The 25,968-nt window shown below is 37.5% G+C and overlaps 2 protein-coding genes across 6 annotated transcripts in view; both read right to left on the minus strand.

Moving 5' to 3' along the window:
- LOC113509831 (intermembrane lipid transfer protein VPS13A-like) overlaps nucleotides 1–10,627 on the minus strand; it is a 64,118-nt gene extending 53,491 nt beyond the window's left edge. For 3 of the 4 annotated variants that reach the window (XR_008253282.1, XM_026893260.3, XM_031910847.2), the window contains exons 1-2: nucleotides 4,350–4,672; nucleotides 1,036–1,206 (exon numbers count right to left, since the gene is read on the minus strand). Coding sequence is in view for 3 of the 4 variants with exons in the window: in XM_026893260.3 (XP_026749061.2) it covers nucleotides 1,036–1,176 (141 nt within the window). In the remaining variant the exon portion in view is untranslated. Of the gene's footprint in view, nucleotides 1–1,035; nucleotides 1,207–4,349; nucleotides 4,673–10,540 lie in introns of those variants that run through there. The other variant, XM_031910848.2, reaches the window with a different exon arrangement.
- Nucleotides 10,628–11,861: 1,234 nt separating this feature from the next.
- On the minus strand, nucleotides 11,862–25,240 carry LOC113509639 (uncharacterized). 2 transcript variants are annotated; one of them, XM_026893011.3, is made up of 5 exons: nucleotides 25,031–25,240; nucleotides 15,684–15,740; nucleotides 14,989–15,063; nucleotides 12,950–13,201; nucleotides 11,862–12,211 (listed from the first exon to the last, which is right to left on the minus strand). In XM_026893011.3, exons 1-5 carry the CDS (start codon nucleotides 25,067–25,069, stop codon nucleotides 12,056–12,058), a joined length of 579 nt encoding a protein of 192 aa, XP_026748812.2. In that variant the 5' UTR covers nucleotides 25,070–25,240; the 3' UTR covers nucleotides 11,862–12,055. The 2 variants fall into 2 exon arrangements, with proteins under 2 accessions (XP_026748812.2, XP_031766613.2); XM_031910753.2 differs by lacking the exon at nucleotides 15,684–15,740 and having other exon boundaries at nucleotides 25,031–25,199.
- Between the last annotated feature and the right edge of the window lie 728 nt (nucleotides 25,241–25,968).

The raw sequence follows: 25,968 nt of genomic DNA on the forward strand, positions 1-25,968 counted from the left end.
AGTATCGTTCATTAGATTTACTCTCTTTCATAAGAAAAAATTATAAATTATACATGATAATATGACAAAACTAGTAGTAAGTAAACAAAGTAGTAGAGTAGAGAGGTCAATTCTGTACATGAAATATATTTCCAAAATAACTATCAGCGGGTGATTAGTGATCGATACTGATTCCAAAAATGCAATCAGTAAAGTTTTTGTCAGTCTGTCTGTATGTTCATTATACAAACAAAAACTACTCGACGGATTTTAACGAAACTTGGTACAATTATTCTTCATACTCCCGGGCAGATTATAGTATACTTTTCATCACGCTACGATCAATAGGAGCAGAGCAGTGAAGGGAAATGTGTCTGTTACATCAATACCACTAAACCGTGAGGAAGGACATAGGCTTATTTTACGAAAAACGACGAAAACGCGAACGAAGTCGCTAGCAACAGCTAGTTAGTAATATAATCTACCATATCCGTTCATATTTTACAAAGTATTGTTTTGCTACATCGATTTTTAGTACTAAATTCACGATAATTCGAATTCCTACACGAATAAATTGCTGAAACACATTGTGCAATAATAAGTAACTCTAATTATCACAATATATATATATATATATATATATATATATATATATATATATATATATATATATATATATATATATATATATATATATATATATATATATATATATATATATATATTTATATATATATATTAATATTTGTTAATTTAATTCAGTTATAATCGTATTTACTGATGTCACAACTCAGGTTACATGTATATTTCTATAACTAATAACGCAACTTTTAAAATATTTGTAGTCTAGTGTTATTTAATTCCTTATAATTGTTTACTTCATTTCATACTGTAGGTATAATTATGTTAAAGTAAATGCTGTGAATACCTTTAACAGGCATGTGCATTAATATTGTATTGTATTTAATGTTTGTTATATGTGTTCCTTTAAATAAATAAATAAATTGCGATCTGGAAATCGGAGTACTTATCGTGTTGCCACATTTCTTCACTCACCAAAGCCTCCGGCTTGAGTTTAAGATCTGTAAGGCTGACATTGCCGGAGATGATGCCCACGTTGAGGTTCTCCGTGTCGAGGTCCTGCACGTACTTCCCGAGGAGCCGGTTCAGGATGCCCGCCACCGCGCCCTCGAACATCTTGACGGTGGTAAAGATTCAGTTCAGGAACTGGAACGATTTTAAAGGTTTTGAGATTGGTTAAACAAAATTAGATAAGAAACACTAGATGGCGCTGGTATCGAGACTTGTTGTTTTTTTGTTGATTATTTTGTAATAAAGAATAATTTAAAGTAAAATTTCTAATTTGGCGAGTATATATGTATTTTTTTTTATTAATTATGAATGTAAAGTAACACATAATACGCGATATTCCTAAATAAATTAATACCCGAACGCAATATTTCTTGCTAGGACGTGTTTTTTACAACGTCGTAAACGTAAGAGTTATATCCTAATTTAGCATATTATTATATGTTTATTTAATTAGCAGCATAGTCTGTTATGTCCATGGTACTGCTCATGTCTATAGGCGACGGTTACCACTTTCCATCATGTGGGCCGTCAGCTTGTTTGCCATTCTAAGATGTATAAAAAAAAAGCATGTAAATATGTAAAAAAAACTTTGAATTTTAGTAGCACTTAAACCTCTTGGGCTTGTCTGTGATACTTTACATTTCGTTCTCAAATGTCAATATTTACTTTAATATTCTGCTGTTCTAGCAAGGTTGAACAGTAAATACTTTATTAAAATAGGATATTTTATGCACTGACTCAAGTAAATAAAACCGCGGGAGACAGCTATTTTTTTTATACAACTTAAAATAGCAAACAAGCTGACGGTTCATCTGATGGAAAGTGGTAACCGTCGCCTATAGACATGAGCAGTACCATGGAAATAACAGAGTATACTATTTCGCCCATGATACCCCCCATGCGTTGCCAGTCCTGAGAACTCAGGTGTTATTCCTCTGTACCCAGTAAATTCACGCCATATCCCACCGTTCAAACCGAAACACAGCCATGCAAACACAGCTGTTTCACGGTTGAAACACGAATGGGACAGAGGTACCCAAGCAATCGACTTTTGTACAAAGTCTCCCTCTGGTATAGATAGCCCTAGCTAGTGATAACATTAACAAAACATTTGTTTTAACAAGTGTTAGAATTGGTACAAATTGCCCTATATTATTGTCGTATCGTTAAATATTGATCTCAAGTCTGCATACACACGATAATCCATTTCGTCCATTGAAAAGCACGTTCAGCTCGGTTATCATGACCTATTATACAATATCTAATGTGTATATAATAAATATATACAATATATACAATATGTGTAGTCACGGTATAAACTAGGCCACCCCTTTTCCAGTAGAAGTCAGAAGAGGTGACTTAGGGAACTTAATAGTTGAGCGATTTTACCAGAGGGAGACTTTGTACAAAAGTCGATTGCTTGGGTATCTCTGTCCTATTCATGGTTCAACCGTGAAGCAGCTGTGTTTTCATGGCTGTGTTTCGGTTTGAAGGGTGGGATATGGCGTGAATTTACTGGGTACAGAGGAATAAAACCTGAGTCCTCAGGAATGGCAACGCATGGGGGGTATCATGGGCGAAACAGTAGGTATACTCTGTTATGTCCATGGTACTGCTCATGTCTATAGGCGACGGTTACCACTTTCCATCAGGTGGGCCGTCAGCTTGTTTGCCATTCTAAGTTGTATAAAAAAAAGCGAAAAACAGCAGCGTACCTCTTAAAACACTACTAAAGTAACCACCTACGGTTGCCAATGCGCTTGCCAAGCGTGGTAACTACTAGCAAAACCACACAATAGGGGAAACCTATTTTCATCAGTGAACGATTAACGGGTGATATGATGATGATGATGATACTGATGTATTTTATCATAGCTTTTTTATTTTATTTTTATTTATTTATTTAACTCTTTATTGCACCATAAACAAAAATATACAATGACAAGTGAATAATTCAAGTGAAATACAATAACATAAATACAAATTGAAATATAAAGAGGTACAAAAGGCGGTCTTATCGATAAGGCAATCTCTCAAAAACAACCTTTGGTTAAAGGAGAACAGATAGAAGTGGGTAAGTGGCGCAAGAGTGAATTAATAATTTTTCGTGCATATATATATATATATATATATATATATATATATATATATATATATACAAAATACATACATTTCACATACAAGGAAATACCAATTTCCACCGTGGTCATGAGGTTAATGAAAAATCCAGTGTAAAAATATCGTCAACAGATATGAACAGCTTGGATGTCACAGTGTATACTGTGACAGTGTATGCCCATGCTACTCTTAATAATAATTATTATTATTTCAGACTACAATTTGGTAAATTTTATTAATAACAGTTTCCTTACAAACTATGTTAGTAAAAATGAACATACAACTAAAGCAATTCACTCAGATCTGACCCAGCCGACTAAGTTGGCATCCGAATGGAGCTTCTCGACTATTACTAGGGGGAAAAGGATTGTTAGCAATGGAGTTTGACAGCCCTATTGCTAGCAATATATCTTATTAGGTCGACCTTCACGTGGTTCCCCCTGGAAACCATTGTGAACAATTCTTGTTGAATTCGTCACGATGGGCTAACTGACCTGCTTCATCCTCACCTATCATTCTTCACTGGTGCCCCGCCGGTGTATACCGATAGCGCGGGTGGGGTTAACATTCCATTATCATCGATTTAAAAAAATTAGTACTAATAGTAATGAGTAAAGTATTATGGTTCAGTATCCAGTAATTTCACTGTCGTTACCCTACCCTTCAGACAGAAATACATCCTTGAAAGCACAGATGCTTGAAGCCAGAAACACGAGTGAAACAAAAATATCCACATAAATAACTTTTATACAAGGTCTCCCTCTGCTGTTTTTATTTATTTATTTACTCTTTATTGCGCCACTTAAAGAATAATACAAGATTGCGTTCCACAAAAAAATCGACTGCAATTGTAACGAAACTATTTTTTTTTATTTCAAAATTAAACTGCTAAATCTATTTTGATAAAATTTCTATCAGACCAATCTATAAGTAGATATATAAACCCTTTTAATAAAAAAAAAATACTTTTTCAAATCGGTTTAGAACTCATCGAGTTATGGAGGTAACAAACAATAAAAAAAATATACAATCGAGTTGTGAACCTCGATCTTTTTAAAGCAAATTGAAAAATATTTAAAATCACAAAATCATTTACGCAATTAAAATTTATCATAAAAAAAATTAACACCAAAGAGATTTGAGAAAAAAAAAATACTTACACAATTATTAAACTTTGATGTAGGTATAGATTTTAACACGAGATTTAAAAATAAAAAAATTATGACACATTTTAAACAAAACAAAACAGCATTTTGTTGTATTTGTTAAAATTGTTTACTTCATTTCATACTGTAGATATAATTATGTTAAAATAAATGCTGTGAATACCTTTAATAGGCACGTGCATTAATATTGTACTGTATTTAATGTTTGTTATATGTGTTATAATGCAATATGCTGTTGGTGTTCCTATAAATAAATAAATAAATAAATGTTCTACACACACGAATGTCACTCTGTATGTACAAACGATAGCGGACCAGTTGTTATTAAAATGTTATCACTCTCTTATCTCATTGATAAGCTGTGTTATCATTGTTTTATTGTAAGTACACGATATACACCTATAATTCTTAATTACATGGTTTGCTCGGTATTTAGTATTTTCATTATATATATATATATATATTAAATTTAATATTATATAGGTGCATATACATATACATATACATATACATATACATATACATATACATATACATATACATATACATATACATATACATATACATATACATATACATATACATATACATATACATATACATATACATATACATATACATATACATATACATATACATATACATATACATGTACATGTACATGTACATGTACATATACACATATATATACATATACACACATATACATAGTAGTAGCCTGCCAGATATTAGAAGCGGCTCAGGAATATCTCGAGTCGGGTTAAATACATTTTTTATAACTTTGTATGTTAGCACACTAGATTTATAACAATGATTTGGCTTTTGCTGTTATAATGTTGTAATTATTTTTAAAGAATAAATAAATAAAATAAATAAATATTAAGTTTTTAAAGGTGACGCCTGACCCTCCTCGCTTCTAATTGCTATATCCGGCAGGGTGTACAATGTAATTTAGTGATTTTTAGGATCTTTTGTTTATATTAATATTTTAGAACGCAATAAATTAATTAAATTGAATATCTAATCTGGATAGATAATAAATAAATTGTATTTCACAACAATTTAAGGTCTCACACATAAAAAAAAATTAAACTCTGACAAAACCAATCATTTTTGATCTAAAAATAAAATTACTGAACTGATTTTGATAAAATTTCTATGAGGGCAATCTGTAAAAATAATCCTTTCAGATAAAAAAAGAATTTTCCAAATCGGTTTAGAAGTGACGGAGTTATGAGGTGACATACAAACAAAAAAAATACAACCGAACTAGGAACTTCCTTCTTTTTCAAGTCGGTTAATAAAACTGTAGCAAAACCAGTTAGTTTATTTTTATAAACTTGGAATTGTAATAAATATGAAAAAAATGTTACCCAATTCAAAATCTCCTTTTTTGAAGTTGGCTAAAAAGAAAGAGATAAAAGTTGGAGATTCTTAATTTAGTGATATTTTTTTTTATATTTTTTATCTTATAACTTTGTCAGTTGTAAACTTGTTTGAAAAATTCCTTTATCATCTGAAAACAAACCGGTCCCGTAGAAATTTTATCAAAATCGGTGCAGTAATTTAGTTTTTAAATCAAAACACCTGGTTCTGTCAGAATTGAAGTCAATTTTTGGCGGAACACAATCTTAATTATTGAGTTTTAGCGAAACAAACGAACAGCAATTGATTTATATACATACATAGGTAATTTTATGGGAATTTTATACCTATAGACATATATAGGTATAAAATTGTATTAGTATAAAAAAATAGGCCACCCTTTCTATTCCTGTGGGTGTCGTAAAAAGCGACTAAGGAAACTTTTTTTTTATTGGAGGAAAATGGAGTGGTTACCCCGCCTGCGCTAATGGGATACGCTGGCGGGGCACCAGTAAGTGATGATAGGTGAGGATGAAAAGACAGGTCAGTTAGCCCATAGTGTTGAATATACTTGGAATTCAGCACGATGGTTTCCAGGGGGGACCACGTGGAGGGAGACTTTGTACAAAAGTCGATTGCTTGGGTAACTCTGTCCCATTCGTGTTTCAACCGTGAAGCAGTTGTGTTTGCATGGCTGTGTTTCGGTTTGAAGGGTGGGATATGGCGTGAATTTACTGGGTACAGAGAAATAACACCTGAGTCCTCAGGAATGGCAACGCATGGGGGGTATCATGGGCGAAACAGTATACTCTGTTATGTCCATGGTACTGCTCATGTCTATAGGCGACTGTTACCACTTTCCATGAGGTGGGCCGTCAGCTTGTTTGCCATTCTAAGTTGTATAAAAAAAAAGTCGACCTGTTTGGGTATATTGCTAGCAATGGGGTCCTTAGTCTCCATTATTAACAATTCCTCCCCCCCATATATAGACGGTTATAGGTATACCAGGCCCAGTAATATTATTTATGGCTTCATACTGATTTCAAAAACCGTAGTGGGAATCTAATTTTTTTTTATTTATTTTAGGAGAAAGCATTTGTAAATAATTCTATTATTTAAAAATGCTTTCTCCTATAATGGAATGACAATACAATGTTTGTTGGGTAAATATTAATGTGTACAAACATTGTTATTGATACAGCTTTTTACATTTTTGATGTGTATACTCTATTGATACTGTTTTGAAGCGTTAACAAATAGACACTTGTGAAATGTGACCACTGTTTATTGTTGTATCTTGTTAAATGTGATTTTTTTTTATATGGCAACAGTCATTTTACTTTACCAGGTTAGACCTAAGAATAAGGAATTACATAGAAGGAATAATAAAATTGTCAATTCATAGCAGGCTAGTGTACCATATAGAAAATGTTATACGGCCGTATAACCCTACCAAATTCAGATACAACCTGCTTGCATACTTTGTACATAAACTGTGTCGAATATATAATCTAGTAATGTAAAATTTGTTATTGTCAAATATTTGGCATATTAAAACTTCTATACACTAGCCTGCTATGAATTGAGAAAAATGACAACTGATGTGGTGATAATTGAGAAAAATAACAAATGAAGGTGTATCTTTCGTCCTCTTTTTACTAATTATATTTGCATTAGAAGAAACGAGTCAACCATATGATTTACAGTTTTTATTATATCATTCCTTCTATGTAATTCCTTGTTCTTAGGGTTAGACTTCTTGTAATGGCCACACTACTGAAAATTGTGTAACAGAGAAGACGCTGTCGTCTCTCTCCCTCTCTCTCTCTCTCTTTCATCTGCGCCGCCATCATAAAACTACATTATATTTTGTCTTCTTAATAAAATAATAAAAACGCCTTTTGTATTTAACCCAGAGCAGTAAAATTATCTAAAAATCCCTTTATATCCATCAATCTTTTTAAATCCCTTCCATTAGAAGAATTTTCTTAATTTGGCTACAATTATTTTATTTAAAAGTATTTTTTTTTTTATACAACTTAGAATGGTAAACAATCTGACGGCCCACCTGATGGAAAGTGGTAACCATCGCCTATAGACATGAGCAGTACCGTGGACAACAGAATATACTGTTTCGCCCATGATACCCCCCATGCGTTGCCATTCCCGAGGACTCAGGTGTTATTCCTCTGTACCCAGTAAAGTCACGCCATATCCCACCCTTCAAACCGAAACACAGCCATGCAAACACAACTGCTACACGGTTGAAATATGCATATACAACGGATGATAGGCGATAAATTTTAACAAGTTGGCGCGTCAACTTGCGCGCTATTACATGTCGCGTAAAATTGCATATTTATTCATCCTTTATATTCATTAATAACCTAGTTCTCCGATCTGATTGAAACTTGGTCAAACACGTAACTTAATTAAAAACTTTCAAGCGAAAATAAAGCGCAGCTTGGCACGTCTTTAATATTACCGTATTCCTGAGACAAGTTTCATTAACATATTAATGACAGAGGAAATGTAGGTTCCTACCCTTAGTTCATAAACAAGAGCGGAGTTATGGCCGACAAACAGACATTTACATTAATGACAATATTTAAAGAATAGAGGGGAAAGGGATTGTTAGTAATGGGGTCATTACTAGCAATATACCCTGTCAGGTCGACCTCCACCTGGAAACTATCGTGACTAATTTATCGTTGAATTCGTCACGATGGGCTAACTGGCCTGTGTTTTCATCCTCACCTATCATACTTCACTGGCGCCCCACCAGTATATACTGATAGCGCGGGCGGGGTTACCATACCATTATCGTCCATAAAAAATCCTCTATTTAACCAACTTTGACAAAGGGTGATGTTATTATTTACTATTAATATTATAAATGCTACAGTTTGTAAGGCTAGAATAGATGAATGTTTGTTACTCTTTCACGCAAAAACCACTCAACGCATTCGAATTAAATTTAATACACGGACAGGTTATATCTTGACTCTACACGTGGGATACTTTCTATGCTGATTCAAGCAAGCGAAACCGCGGGATACAGTTTGTCGTCTATATTTTTCATTAGTTCATATTAATGACTGCAGGCAATGGATTCCACGTTCCATCAAGTGGGCCGTCAATTTATTTGTCACAAGTTACAATAAAAAAAAAATACAATCTCGTGAGATTTCACATAAAATAGATGGTAAAACGCAAGTTCTCTTTGTTATGGCAAAATAGATTAAATATATTTGAGAAAAAAAGGTTTTTATTCAAATAAATTTATATTTAATAATTTTTTTTTCATTAGAGCCCATTCGGAACGTAATTTAAGTTAAAAAAGAGCAAGAAATTCGGCTGTTTCTTTTATCAAAAAATTAAATTATAATATAATAATTAAATAATGAACTTGTGTGAATACATAACTGAGCAGTATTAGGTCATAAAATTTAAAATATATATCAGACTAATATATGTATATTAAAATATTATATAGACCAAACCCTTTAGGCAGCACTCGTCCACGAGTATGACAGATCACGAGTATCTGGAAGCTGAGCCAGTTTAGAAAAGTTATAGTAGTTCCCGTGTGGTCCCGGCATAGAATAGGCCACCACTTCCTTTCCCGTGGGTGTCGTAAGAGGCGACTAAGGGAAGTTAATGATCGAGGGATGGGCAGCAGCGTCCCTCTTAAAGCATCGCCAAATTCTGAGGTTACCCAGCCACCTGCTTGCAAGCGTGGCAACTACTGGCAAAACCCCCCAAGGGGGAGATTTTTATTCAGCAGTGGACAGTTAGAGGCCAATACGATGATGATGAAATAGTAGAAAACACAGAACTACAATTATGAAGCAAAGCAATGTGCTGTGGCAGAGTGTACCAGGTTTTACCATAGGAGTAGAGGTCGATTACAGCTTGCATTGTAATGAACTAGTGACCTAATGCTGTTCATCATCATGGAGATCGCAGAATGCACTGTGATTCCAATTTTTTTTTTGTTAAATAAGAGTAGAATGGAAGTCCAGCTGTACTACCGGTATACGCTGGTGGGACTCCATTGAGAGATGCTATTTGAGGATGAAAGCAAGTCACTTCATGACGAATTCAATAAGAATTTACTAAGATGGTTTCTAAAGGGAGCTGTGTAGAGGCCGACGCTATACATTGAGACCGTTAAATTTAATTACTAATAACCCCTCCCCCCTTCCCCTTGGTAGTCGGAACAGTAATTAAAATTGCATTAAAGCAGGTATCTACCTGTATCAATTAACTAAGTAAATGAAAGAAAGTAATTTCAACGGAATAATAAAAAAGATATCAAAGTAACAATGTGAAAAGACAATTAGCCGACTGTATGTTTTAACTACCCTCAATTATTATTTCCCAATACTTTTAGTCGAAAATAGCTTTTGAATTGAAACCTAAGGAATAATAAAGGTCACGAGGCAAGCGCAAAACATAAGTAATTGATACTGGTACTTATATCACGAATCATGTTCCGGCTATAAATAGAATACCGTTCGTATCAAGGACAACATCTCTCAAATGACCTCAGGACACGATATTGTTCGATGAGAAATAAATAAAAAAAAAAATTAAAAAAAACAATAACGAATTATTCAGAGGCGTTTTGACTGAGAATAAAGTGAAATAAAATAGAATAAAATAAGCACCTGAATAATTTAGGATGAACTTGAAAATGTACTTCACGAAATCTAAAATAATACATTAAAAAAAAAAGAAAATTACATGTATTACTTGTGTAATTATAGCTATATTACAATCTATGTATATTTATTAAAAAAAAATGTTATAGTTACCAAAGAATTCACATGATTTCCCCACCAACAAATGCAGACGGATTTTCCACTGGTACAATTCCTATATGACGTCAAAGGAAGCAAGGGTCACACTGGATGTTTTTGACAGGTGTCACCGGCCACGCAGGCGCGAAATCCACGCATGCGTACAAATTTTTGTAGTCGTCAAATAATTGTGTTATGCGGGAAAACCGTGGGAGTCACGCTCGATAACAGAGTCAGGAGACGGCCGCCCGATCAACAAAAGGAAAACTTTTATTTAGTTGTTAATAACTTTTGTATAATCAATAAATGGTATTTTCATAATATTATTTAGACAAGCGGTGCCGACTCAGATGGATAACAAGTCCTAATAAATTCCAATATCTATTCTTAGCTTAAATCTGCAAATTCATATTTGGATCTTGTAATAATGATTGTCACCTCCTTCGTAGACAATAAAGCTGTTGCCCAGTAAGCCATGTTAGAAACATTCGTATTTAACGAAGGTAACCTTCCAGCAGATGGCCACACCCTGTACAGGAGTAATAATGTTATGGTATTTCTTTTTTAATGGTTGAAAAAAGAATGGTAACACCACCTGCACTATGGGTGTATGCTGGCGGGATTTATAAAAATAAATTTCAATAAGAATTAATCACGATGGTTTCCAGGGGGATCCGCGGAGCGTTCGACCTGATAGGGTATATTGCTAACAATGAGAACTTTAAACGCATTATTAACAATACCTTTCCTCCATTAAGCTACATTAGAAAGCTTCATATTTTACATTAATGAATCTATTCTGGATTGAGAAGACCCGTAATTTTTTTAATCCCGATAGGTTAAAAACTAAACAAACGATATTGAAAAGAAATCACCTATAGAAAGCTACATTATCAATGAACTATAGTCTCAAAAATTCTATCTATCCATGCGAAGCAAGGTCGATAGAATACGGCATATACCTACATGTATTTTATATATCTATATTGTGTCATCACGATGTATTTTTTTATGCAACTTAGAATGGCAAACAAGCTGACGGCCCACCTAATGGAAAGTGGTAACCGTCGCCTATAGACATGTGCAGTACCATCGACATAGCAGAGTATACTGTTTCGCTCATGATACCCCCCATTCGTTGCCATTCCTGAGGACTCAGGTGGTGTTCTCTGTACAATATAAATTCACTGCAATATCCCACCCTTCAGACCGAAACACAGCCATGCAAATATAACTGCTTCACGCTAGAAACACGAATGGAACAGGGTGCCCAAGCAAACGACTTTTGTACAAAGTCTCCCTCAAGTCCCTCTTTCTTGCAAGTAAAGATTTTGACTGGTTGATTGATATCGTTTATTGACCAAAATATACAACAGAAAAAAAAATTACAATACTCCAAACAAATTAATTTAATTAACAATATCAGAATTTATTATATCTATTCTCAGAATCGAAGCTTTTTTTATTATGAAAACAATCCAACATCCAACAAAAATATTCTTTAAAACTCGAGAAAACCTATTCGGAGAGTTAAGATTTTCGTTTGGGTTGCAAATAACATGCGTTGCAGGAACCGATGGGGATCGCGGTGGCAAAACAGTTGTTCGGACAGAGAGGGCACGCCTCCACTACCTGTTTGGTGGTGATGCACTCGGAGTTGCTCGACCACTGGGAAGCGGGTGTGTTCTGTAATAAATAACATTTGTTCCTTCGTCATGAAATGTCCTAAAATACCGTACAATATCAACCGTTAATTGTCGACTGCTGAGGCCTCCCTCTATTAAGGGGTTTTGCGAGTAGTTTACACGCTTGCCAGATGGGTTAGCAACCGCAGATAGGCCTTGGGGATATTTTAAGAGGGACGCTGTTGTCTATCCATCCTTCGATTATTGAGTTCCCTTAGTCGCCTCTTACGACATCCACGGGAAAGGAAGGGGTGTCCTATTCTATGCCAGGACCACACGGTGATTAAATATTCTATTAAGGTCGTATTCCTGGCACTGGGCTCGCCTAAACAAGGAGAATATGTGGCCACCGGGGGGAAGGGACTGTTAGCAATGGAGTTTGACAGCCCCATTGCTAGCAATATGCCCTATCAGGTCAACCTCCGCGTGGTTCCCCCTGACCTGGAAACTATCATGGTCAATTCCTGATGAATTCATCATGATGAGCTAACTGGCCTGTTTTCATTCTCATCTCAGGCGGGGTTACCACACCATTTTCACCATAAAAAAAAAACGGTTTTATTCTGATGGGGGAAGGGAGAACTATTGTTAGTAAGGGGATACTAGTTTTCGTTACTGGCCGTTCGTACTGGCGTTTCGTTAGGTCGACCTGGTTGGGTATATTGCTAGCAATAGGATTCTTAGTCTACATTACTAACAATCCCTTTCCTCCCAGAATAAAAATATTTGACCAACATACCCAAACAAAGTTTTTCCAAATGCAATGCAGGACATCATAGGCCGCGCAGTTTAAATACGGTCCTTGGGTCTGAAGATCTTGCCCGAGGCAGTCAGTCTTCAATGCTTGGACCGCAGCTGACCACACCTCGTGATCCTTCGCGTACTTGTCGAAGTAATCTGAGACTTTCTTCTTGTCTACTTTAAAACTGCCATCGGTGGCGTTACCCTCAAGCCAGCCTTGATTTCTGAACACACAGACGGTCGTATCGCACTGAAATTTTAAATATATCTTTTTTTTTATCTTTTTTCACTGTACATTTATGTCTATTGTTGTTTATGTGTATATATATATAGAAGAAGAGTATGGACTCTTCTTCTTTAAGTTCACAGTCAAATGAAAGAAAGTGGTAACCGTCGCCTATAGACATGAGGAGTACCATGGGCATAACAGAGTATACTGTTTCGCCCATGATACCCACCATGCGTTGCCATTCCTGAGGACTCAGATGTTATTCCTCTGTACCCAGTAAATTCACGCCATATACCACCCTTCAAACCGAAACACAGCCATGCAAACAACTGCTTCACGGTTGAAACACGAATGGGACAGAGGTACCCAAGCAATCGACTTTTGTACAAAGTATCCTTCTGGTAAAAAAAAAAACACTAGATACAGCCACTTGGTTTCGACAGCACTATTGTCAGCTGACTTTACGGGCTCTGCGAGCTGCAGCCCACAATACGAGATGAGACGCTGTGACGTAGAGCACCGTAAACGCCCTGAGGAAGACTTCCAAATGAAGTCTTACAAATGTCGAAAACGGCAAACACACTAAGTTCATAGAAATCCCGTTATATATCGTATTTATACATAAAAACTGTAGAGGTCGAATGTCTGTACATAGAAAACGCTAAAAACCGAGTCAGGGTGATGTTAGAAGTGAAATAGAACACATCCAATTTTTTTCAAAGTTTTTGTTTCTCTGTCTGTTTGTACAGTCTAATCTCCGGAACTGTTGGACCGATTTAATTTTTTTTTTACAACACAGGGGGCAAACGAGCATGCGGCTCACCTGATGGTAAGTGACTACCGCCGCCCATGGTCACCCACAACACCTACGGCATTGCAGGTGTGCTGCCGGCCTTTTAAAAAGGAATATGCTCTTTTCTTGAAGGTAATGTTGTCGTATCGGTTCGGAAATACTGCTGCTGGAAGTTGATTCCAAAGAGTGGTTGTGCGTGGGAGAAAGTGCCTTGAAAAACGCACGGTGGAGGACCGCCACTCGTCCAGATGGTTGAGATGAAATTATGTACGGTGGTACCTTACATCCTCGGTCGACATTTTAGATACTTTTCACAGAAATTTAAAGAGTTCCCGTGGAATAGTTAAAAAACTACAGTAACTTATACAGCTTAAGTAAAATCATTTTGACCTAAGGCAAAGAGTGAGAACGACACGTCATTTGTTAATTTTGGTCCAGTATTCCCAGATATAGTACACTACAATAAGGAGGTTAAAAATGTTAATCGAAGGAATAACAAATAATACACGGACAAAATCGCAGGCACCAGCTAGTAGCAAAGGAATGAAAGATCAATCTAACGAAACTAGTTCTCTAGTTAAAGATAAATTTTTACCTTTACCGTTTCTTTACTAAGTTTAGCGTTTTCTGCAACTAGCAATCGTTAAAGCGTAGTATTTACGTCTGAATTTGACTTCCTGAATGTGTCCGGGACATCATTTGACCTGAATTCAGTGTTCTGTATATAAATTGTAAATGTTTTTTTTTAATGGATGATAATGGAATGGTAACCCCACCCGCGCTATTGGTATACACCGGCGGGGTACCAGTGAAGGATGATAGGTGAAGATGAAGTAGGTCAGTTAGCCCATCGTTACGAATTCAACAAGAATTGTTCACGATGGCTTCCAGGGGGAACCACGTGGAGGTCGACCTAATAAGACATATTGCTAGCAATGGGGCTGTCAAACTCCATTGCCAACAATCCCTTTCCCCCCAATTGTAAATGATTGAAAACACAATGGTGCGTACTTACTTCATTGTCTTTGTTGCTGCATTCCGTAGTAAGAATTCTGTCCACTATCTGCGGATCGCCAATGCACCTCAGGAGCTGAATTTTAAGATTTTAAGATTTACCATTAAAAAATATCATTGAATATTTTATATTATTATCATGAGTGCTTTGCTTTTAAGCAAAACTATCACTAAGCTTGGGTCACTGCGACACACATGGCGAAATTTTTGTATTTTACCTTTTTTTTTTATAATGATGTAATTATTTTCATACTATGAATTTCAATTGTTAATTTACGTGTGTCATGGTAATGACTTCAATAATATTTATTTATCTATCTATGTATCATTGAAACTTTTATTAACAATCCAAAATCTGTCCCATTCGTGTTTCAACCATGAAGCAGCTGTGTTTCGGTTTAAAGGGTGGGATATGGCGTGCATTTACTAGGTACAGAGGAATAACACCTGACTCCTCAGGAATGGAAACGCATGGGGGTATCATGGGCGAAACAGTATACTCTGTTATGTCCATGGTACTGCTCATGTCTATAAGCGGCGGTTACCACTTTCTATCAGGTGGGCCGTCAACTTGTTTGCCATTCTAAGTTGTATAAAAAAAAAAAAACAAATCGAGAATGAAAATTTCCAGGAAGTCAGTTAAAAAGCAAACATCAGGAAAGCCTGTATAAAATATTTCTTTAACTTTTCACTTACGTTTTTTGGAATTAATCCACATGAGATCTGTCGCGTGAGGCCATTTCCATGGCATGTCTGGGAAAAGTATGATTTGTTTTATAAAGTTGATAGAGACACTCTATAGGCAAGTATAGATTATGATAATATACTTGAGGTAGGTGTATAGTCAATTTTTAGTATTATTTCAATAGACAAAATAGACTTATAAGATAGGATTTATTTCTCAAACAAGTTTGGAAATGTGAGCATTATTTTGACAATCTTCTTCGAGATAAATCAAAATTGCCGTACTGGCCAGATACATGTGGACGGCGGCCGGCAAAAGTTGCATGAAAATTCATATCTGTCGTGTTTTGCGGCCAGATAAATTACTATGTAAAGTCATATCTGTCCTATAATTTAAAAATGGAATGACCTTTTACTTCGATACATAACTAATACAAGGTTTTATTTAAATATCGAAGTGGCTTGCAAATAGAAAGCTGTTTATTGAAAAAACAACAAAGGAACATTATGGCGCGTGAAAAATTATTATTGTTCGTTATTCATCATTGAACTTAAAAAGTAAATTTGTATATTTGATTTTCGCGCATTGTTTGAGAAAAGTACAATACAAACCTTGGCCACAACTTGGACTCACGTATGTGTGCCTCGGCTAAGCCTCGACCCACATTTGCACGTTCGTCCATCAATGCCTTAATTGCTGGCCGCTGCAGTAATGTACTAATTGCTTACAATGGATACTATCAATCAATGGTTATCTAGGACCTATACCTTAGAAAGGACCTACATACGGCGGCGATCAGTGGACACGTATTACATTGTCACTCCTCTCATTTATTACATTTCGGAAGTTTACAGTTATCGAATACCAACAAAAGTGATATCAGTGTGTAGTGTTGATAACAATTTAGACAAATCAAACATCAGTTGCAACTCTGGATTGTGTATTATGCTATAAACTGTAAGTTTAACTATTATCGTTACGCATTTAAAAGTTACCGTCAGTTGTCTCTCTTGGCTAATTATAACTGCCGATGACTCATTGCTACTCGTCGCTTACAGCGCTCGACTGAAAAAACCTTCGTACTATATTAACGCATCAATTACGATACATATCGCTTTATTATCGCTTTGCTGTCGCAATATTGTTTGAACCCGTACTATGAGATTGCAATTATAGCGATATAAATAGTTTATTGTTTCGCTGACAGACATTATCTAACTTAAATATTAATAATAATAATAATAATATATATATATATATATATATATATATACAAAATGAAATGCGCAGCATGCCTTCAGGGTTTAAAAAAGCAGGAGAATGTTATTGTCTGCTCTTCCGTTTTATGTAAACAGACCTTTCACGCAGCATGCGCTAAAGCAGAACGACTTAAACAGGAGGAATTTAAGTCTTGGGTATGTCCTGATTGTTGTGCCAAGATGAGAAAAGGTGGAGACAATTCCCAAACTCCGGTTCGTTCCACACCTGACAATATCACCGTTCGTAAGAAAAGCCAAATACCACCAGGCAATAACCTCAGTCCGTCAGAACATACTACAACTGCGTCGGAACCGGAAGCACTGCTTTCCCTATCTTCAGAGATTAGTCTTTTGAGGCAAACCATGAATGAAATGTGGAACTGCTTTAGAGAGCGCCTCGATACCCTTAGCGAGAAATTATCAAATTACGATGAAAGACTTAGAGTTCTTGAAACTCAAGCATGTGAAAATGCTGCTCTTAAGGCCTCAATTTCTACCTTGAAGGAGCAATTAAATAACCGGACGCAGCTATCATTAAGGAAGGAACTAGAAATTGCTGGTCTCGCGGAAAGTTTAAACGAGAATCTCGTGCACTTAGCTTTGACTACAGCTTTAAAGTTGGGTATTAATCTCCAAGAAACTGATTTAGACTATGTTTCTCGGGTTGGTCCTAAGAGGCAGGGTAAAGAGAAGAACAACGACCATTCTCCATCGATGCCTCGTCCTTTGGTAGTTGCTTTCGTTCGGCGGGCTAAGCGAGATGAGTTTCTGGAGCATTCAAGGAATCGCCGACCTTTGAAAAGCAAGGATATTATTACAAATGGCCCTGATAGCACAATCTATGTAAACGAGCGCCTTACGAACGATAACCGCCGTTTATTTCGAGAGTCCAGACTCTTTGCAAAAAAACATGGGTATAAACACTGTTGGGTACGTAATGGTTTCATATTTCTCAGGAAGGAGGATTACAGGGATGGAAGTCCGGCAATTAGAATACAATTCCAGGACGACCTCGAACGACTGGTTACATCGATCCCTAGACATTTTCCGAAGACTGACACTGCAAGAGATTCATCTGTCATTGCATCTTCTCCAGCCTAGTTTATTAATTTATGCTCACTTGTTAGATTATTTATTTTTAAATTCATCTCTACTTTGTTTTGATTTTTTATTTTTGTTTGTTATGATTTCTCTCTACACTTTGTTAAGCACACTATTCTCTACACATACTTCCATTACACATAAAGATACGGTACGAAAATTAATTAGTTTTGTCCTTAATATTCAATTATTTGCGCACTATCATGACTTGGGTACTTCATGTCACTTTTTCGTGTCTGTGGCTTATTATTTGTATAATATAAAATATTTTCTTTTTTCGATATATCCATGGCTTCCTTAAATCTGTTGGACGAAATTGATAACTCTTTTAGGATAAATTGCCACACAATACCAATACCTGAGAACTGTTCCCAAGTAATTTCTAAATATACTCTAAAAATACTAAATGTAAATATAAGAAGCTTACAAAAAAACTTTGATAGCTTTCTTGTCATTTATAGGAGATTAAATATTGATTTTGACGTAATAGTTTTCAGTGAATGTTGGTTAAATGAAAATTCTACAATTAACCAAATGCGTGGTTACACCTCCTTCTGCTCCAAAAAATATATAAATAAGTCAGGCGGTGTTACGGTGTATGTCAGCGATAAGTGGTCTTACGTAGCATCTGAGCTGGAGGTGGAGGAGGCAAATTGTGTTCTGATTGAGGTTCTGAATTGTTTCAGAGTGATGGCAGTGTATAGGTCTCCCAGCTTTCAAAATCCCTATACATTTATCAACTCACTTGATTCAGTTTTAAAAGAATTTACATCGACTTCATGTTTTGTATTTGCTGGTGATTTAAATATAGACATTTTGAGTTCAGAATTAGACAGCGGTTCCTCTGAGTACCTCAATAGTTTAGCGGAATATGGACTTGTTTCTAGCATCAATATAGCAACTCGCCAAAGAACTTGTCTTGATCACATTTTTGTTCCAGCTCAGAGTAGGATAGAATCTGTCGTTTGTTCCGCTGATCTAACGGATCACGACATTACTATGGCAGGAATCATGTTAGAGCCTCTGAAGCGATATTCTCTGAATCGTTTTAGGGTTAAAATTGATTATGTATCACTTGAAACTGACCTCAGGGAGATAGATTGGTCTCCTGTCATGAATTTTGATAATCTGGACACTGCTGTGACACAGTTTACATCTAAAATCACTGATACAATATCTAAACATTCAAAAAACTTCAAGGTAAGCCGCTCAAAATTTATTATACAGCCTTGGATGACGCCTGGTTTGATTAGGTGTTCCAGACACCGTGACAAGCTGCACAATGATCTTCGCAAGGATCCTAATAACTCTAGGAAAAAACTTATTTTTACAAGATATAGAAATTTCTATGTCACTTTATTAAGAAAACTTAAAGCTGATTACTTTAATAGACAATTTAATGAAAATAAAAATGCGCCAAAAAAGCTTTGGAGTACTATTAAACGCATTACTCATAATTCTGTTACTGTATCGACACCTGAGGAGTTAACCAGATCTAAAAGCACTATTATGGAGTCTCTTAATTACTGCAATTCCTTTTTCTCCTCTATAGGATACAGGCTGGCAAATAATATTTTGACAAAATTAAATGAAACACAAGAATCACTTGCCAAAAAAATAAAATTTACTTCTACTCTTAAAAATTCCTTTTTCATCAATCCCACTGACGCTCAAGAAGTATTAAATGTTATAAACACTCTAGATTCTGGTAACGCCTCTGGTTTTGATGGTCTTAACAATTATATTTTAAAAAACATTGGTCATCTTATTGCGAGCCCGCTGGCATCAATATTTAATCGCAGTATACTGTCTGGATATTTCCCTCAGATCTGGAAAACAGCTGTAGTGGTTCCTATACATAAAAGTGGAACTAAAGATGATCCCAGCAATTATCGTCCAATTTCACTCTTGCCCGCATTTTCCAAACTTCTAGAGCGTATCATCTACAAGCGACTAGTTGGGTTTCTACAGGAAAATAAAATTTTGAACAACAATCAGTTCGGATTTCGTCAGGGTAAGTCAACTGAGGACGCTGTGACGCTTCTGACGGATACTGTTGTCGATCATCTGGATGAGGGTAAATGCTGTATTGGTGTCTTTCTTGACCTTGCCAAGGCATTCGATACGGTTTCAGTTCCAATGCTTCTAAGGAAACTCGAGAGTTACGGTATTCGTGGTTTGCCTTTAGATTGGTTCAACAGTTATTTGTCACAAAGAAGCCAATGTGTAAAAATAGGAGATCAGAGAAGCGATCTTAACTGTGTATCCTTTGGTGTTCCTCAAGGAAGTATACGAGTACTGGGTCCTGTCCTGTTTATTTTATATATTAACGATATTTTAAACGCCCAGCTGCAGAATTGTGATATAATATGTTACGCAGATGATACAGCTTTAATTTTTCACGGTCAATCGTGGCAGGAAGCACAATGCTTGACGGAAGCTGGTCTTCAGCGAGTATACAAGTGGCTAAATCACAACCTCCTTACACTAAATGCTTCAAAAACACAATTCATGTGCTTTCATAAAACAGCTGCATCTCGTCCTCCTACACTGATTGCTCTTAAGGTTCATGCTAATGGCTGCTCCCTTTCTGGTGGTAATTTATCTACAAATTGTAGTTGTAATCAAATTAAAAAAGTTTGCTCGTTAAGATATCTCGGTATTGTATTAGATGAAAATCTAAACTTCAAAAATCACGTATCAATAACAACTAAACGGGTCCGTAAATTAATGTATACTATGAAATTATTGCGGGGTGTTACCGATGGTCCTACCGTCAAATTTGTGTATTTAGCTTTGTGTCAATCCGTCCTTAATTATTGTCTGCTGGCGTGGGGTGGTATAGCGAAGTCAAACCTAATAGCTCTAGAGCGAGCTCAGCGCGCTGTCCTAAAAGTATCACTGAGAAAACCGCGGCGTTATGATACGAAGAAGTTATATGAGGAAGCTCAGGTACTAAGTGTTCGTAAATTATTCATCTTGCGAGCGACTGTATACATGCATAAATATGCAATAAATCTCCCTACATATAATGACATGTTATCGAAACGAATTTACAAACTCCCTGTTACAGACGTAAAAACAACTTTTGCACAGCGTTTCAAAAAATATCTCTTTACACGAATTTACAATCAAATCACAAGACTTACTGACATAAAAGATAGCCGATTATCAATTGCAAAGAGAGTCATTCACGGATTATTGATGTCTTGATCCTACGAAGATACAGAAAAAATTTTAAAAAGTGCACTTTAATGTATTGGATGGAACTGAAACAAACACACACACACACACACGCACGCGCGCACGCGCGCGCGCGCGCGCGCGCGCGCGCGCGCGCGCGCGCGCGCGCGCGCGCGCGCGCGCGCGCACGCACGCACACACACACACACACACACACACACACACACACACACACACACACACACACACACACACACACACACACACACACACACACACACACACACACACACACACACACACACACACACACACACACACACACACACACACACACACACACACACACACACACACACACACACACACACACACACACACACACACACACACACACACACACACACACACACACACACACACACACACACACACACACACACACACACACACACACACACACACACACACACACACACACACACACACACACACACACACACACACACACACACACACACACACACACACACACACACACACACACACACACACACACACACACACACACACACACACACACACACACACACACACACACACACACACACACACACACACACACACACACACACACACACACACACACACACACACACACACACACACACACACACACACACACACACACACACACACACACACACACACACACACACACACACACACACACACACACACACACACACACACACACACACACACACACACACACACACACACACACACACACACACACACACACACACACACACACACACACACACACACACACACACACACACACACACACACACACACACACACACACACACACACACACACACACACACACACACACACACACACACACACACACACACACACACACACACACACACACACACACACACACACACACACACACACACACACACACACACACACACACACACACACACACACACACACACACACACACACACACACACACACACACACACACACACACACACACACACACACACACACACACACACACACACACACACACACACACACACACACACACACACACACACACACACACACACACACACACACACACACACACACACACACACACACACACACACACACACACACACACACACACACACACACACACACACACACACACACACACACACACACACACACACACACACACACACACACACACACACACACACACACACACACACACACACACACACACACACACACACACACACACACACACACACACACACACACACACACACACACACACACACACACACACACACACACACACACACACACACACACACACACACACACACACACACACACACACACACACACACACACACACACACACACACACACACACACACACACACACACACACACACACACACACACACACACACACACACACACACACACACACACACACACACACACACACACACACACACACACACACACACACACACACACACACACACACACACACACACACACACACACACACACACACACACACACACACACACACACACACACACACACACACACACACACACACACACACACACACACACACACACACACACACACACACACACACACACACACACACACACACACACACACACACACACACACACACACACACACACACACACACACACACACACACACACACACACACACACACACACACACACACACACACACACACACACACACACACACACACACACACACACACACACACACACACACACACACACACACACACACACACACACACACACACACACACACACACACACACACACACACACACACACACACACACACACACACACACACACACACACACACACACACACACACACACACACACACACACACACACACACACACACACACACACACACACACACACACACACACACACACACACACACACACACACACACACACACACACACACACACACACACACACACACACACACACACACACACACACACACACACACACACACACACACACACACACACACACACACACACACACACACACACACACACACACACACACACACACACACACACACACACACACACACACACACACACACACACACACACACACACACACACACACACACACACACACACACACACACACACACACACACACACACACACACACACACACACACACACACACACACACACACACACACACACACACACACACACACACACACACACACACACACACACACACACACACACACACACACACACACACACACACACACACACACACACACACACACACACACACACACACACACACACACACACACACACACACACACACACACACACACACACACACACACACACACACACACACACACACACACACACACACACACACACACACACACACACACACACACACACACACACACACACACACACACACACACACACACACACACACACACACACACACACACACACACACACACACACACACACACACACACACACACACACACACACACACACACACACACACACACACACACACACACACACACACACACACACACACACACACACACACACACACACACACACACACACACACACACACACACACACACACACACACACACACACACACACACACACACACACACACACACACACACACACACACACACACACACACACACACACACACACACACACACACACACACACACACACACACACACACACACACACTCGTGTACCCAAACTCACATGAAACATTATATAATTAGATTAACCCTGTTCGCCGCACCATAACTGTAAAATGACTTGCTTTGACTTCCACGAGACAGGCTTTGCCTAGTGTGGGGTCATAGCTATATTGTACCATAGGCTAATTTTGTTAAAGGAAATAAAGATATTCTTATTCTTATTCTATTCTAAGAGGTCAATAAAACTTATTTCTGGCAATATAGGATATATTCCGATCATCAGATAGATTTCGAGGATCAGATCGACCTCCACACGGTTCCCTTTGCACACCGTCATGATTAATTTATATTGAATTCGTCAGGATACGCCTACTAACCTGCTTTCATCCTCACCTATCATCCAACACTAGTGCCTCACCAGTTTATACCACTTTTTTAAAAAGTACCTACCAGGTAATAGGTTTTTTTTACAACACAGGGGGCAAACGAGCATGCGGCTCACCTGATGGTAAGTGACTACCGCCGCCCATAATCATCCATAACACCAGCGGCATTGCAGATGTGCTGTCGGCCTTTTAAAAAGGAATATACTCTTTTCTTGAAGGTTATGTTGTCGTATCGGTTCGGAAATACTGCTGCTGGACGTCGATTCCAAAGAATGGTTGTGCGTGGAAGAAAGTGCCTTGAAAAACGCACGGTAGAGGACCGCCACTCGTCCAGATGATTGGGATGAAACTTTAGTTTGTGGCGGGTTGTACGGTGGTGAAAATCAGCAGCAGGTATCAATCCGAACAATTCCTCAGAACACTCCCCATGATAAATTCGGTAGATGATGCACAGGTAAATATATTATTATATAGTGAACAAAATAAAGATGGTATCATCAATTTTAATGCGCGGTAAATTAATATTTCATATATTGTTCAAATAACCTACACAGTCGATAAAAAAGTGAAATAAATAAGTAATAAAGACTTACCACAACTGTGACAGCAAATAATATAGCGGTTTTAAACATTTATTATGAATTTTGAGTATTCCGTTCCGTCGCTAACATCAATGTGACGATGTCATTGGACGGAGGTCGGGAACTATCAATGTTGACCTTATCGACGCGTGGGTGTAGTATTTTTGTATTTATCACGTTAATACACTGTATTATAACGACAATAAAGCGTCTATCGCTCTGTTATCAGGTATTTAGAAAGAAGAAAGAAAGAAACTTTATTTTACGAAATAAATGGCAACACCCACAGAAAGGGTAAAAAATTTATTAAAAAAAATATAATAAAGAAACTATTAAAAAAAATATAATTATAGAAAATACGGAAAAAATACATATTATAGCAGTTTCATCAAAAATGAGTGTGTGTGTGTGTCGTATTATTTACAAAATGAGTTCCGTGCTCAGTATTTCGTGTAGTGTCAGGGACGCTACAGCGCTGATTTGCGCTGATTTTTCAGCATGATCCTCCTTGGCAACCCTAATTTTGTTATGCCAAAAAATAAGTAATAAGTAATTAAGATCAAGGATATGGCCTGGGATAGAACTGACTGGAGGAAGATGCATGAATTAGTTGCACCGACAAGAGGAAACTCTTAAATGAAAGGAAGAAGTATTTTTATACTTCTTTTTTCCATATAAGCAACTTTATATTCATTCAAATGAGTTGCTTATATAGAGCGTTCACCGTATTTCCAAAGGATTTAACTCTTCAAATTGTACTCGAGTATGCGCCTCCGTTGTGTTTGGTCGTGGTTGCTTAACAAAATTTAAATGCATACATAGATTGGATAGTACATATAGTGGAGTCAGTAGATACAGAAGGCTCAGGGCCGTACTGTTCTTAATTACTCCTCTCCATCCAAAGTTTGTCTGGAAGAGATCGCTTTTATTTATTTATTTATTTATTTATT

This window comes from Galleria mellonella, unplaced genomic scaffold (assembly GCF_026898425.1).
Source record: "Galleria mellonella isolate WM207_F2 unplaced genomic scaffold, CSIRO_AGI_GalMel_v1 utg54, whole genome shotgun sequence".
Classification (NCBI taxonomy): Eukaryota; Metazoa; Arthropoda; class Insecta; order Lepidoptera; family Pyralidae; genus Galleria; species Galleria mellonella.

Coding starts and splice junctions, on each gene's coding strand:
- LOC113509639 (XM_026893011.3), bottom strand. CDS start 25,069: ATGTTTAAAACCGCTATATTATTTGCTGTCACAGTTGTG. Junction 15,741..25,030: donor TATTTGCTGTCACAGTTGTG/GTAAGTCTTTAT, acceptor TACTTTTCCCAG/ACATGCCATGGAAATGGCCT. Junction 15,064..15,683: donor GTGGATTAATTCCAAAAAAC/GTAAGTGAAAAG, acceptor CTTAAAATTCAG/CTCCTGAGGTGCATTGGCGA.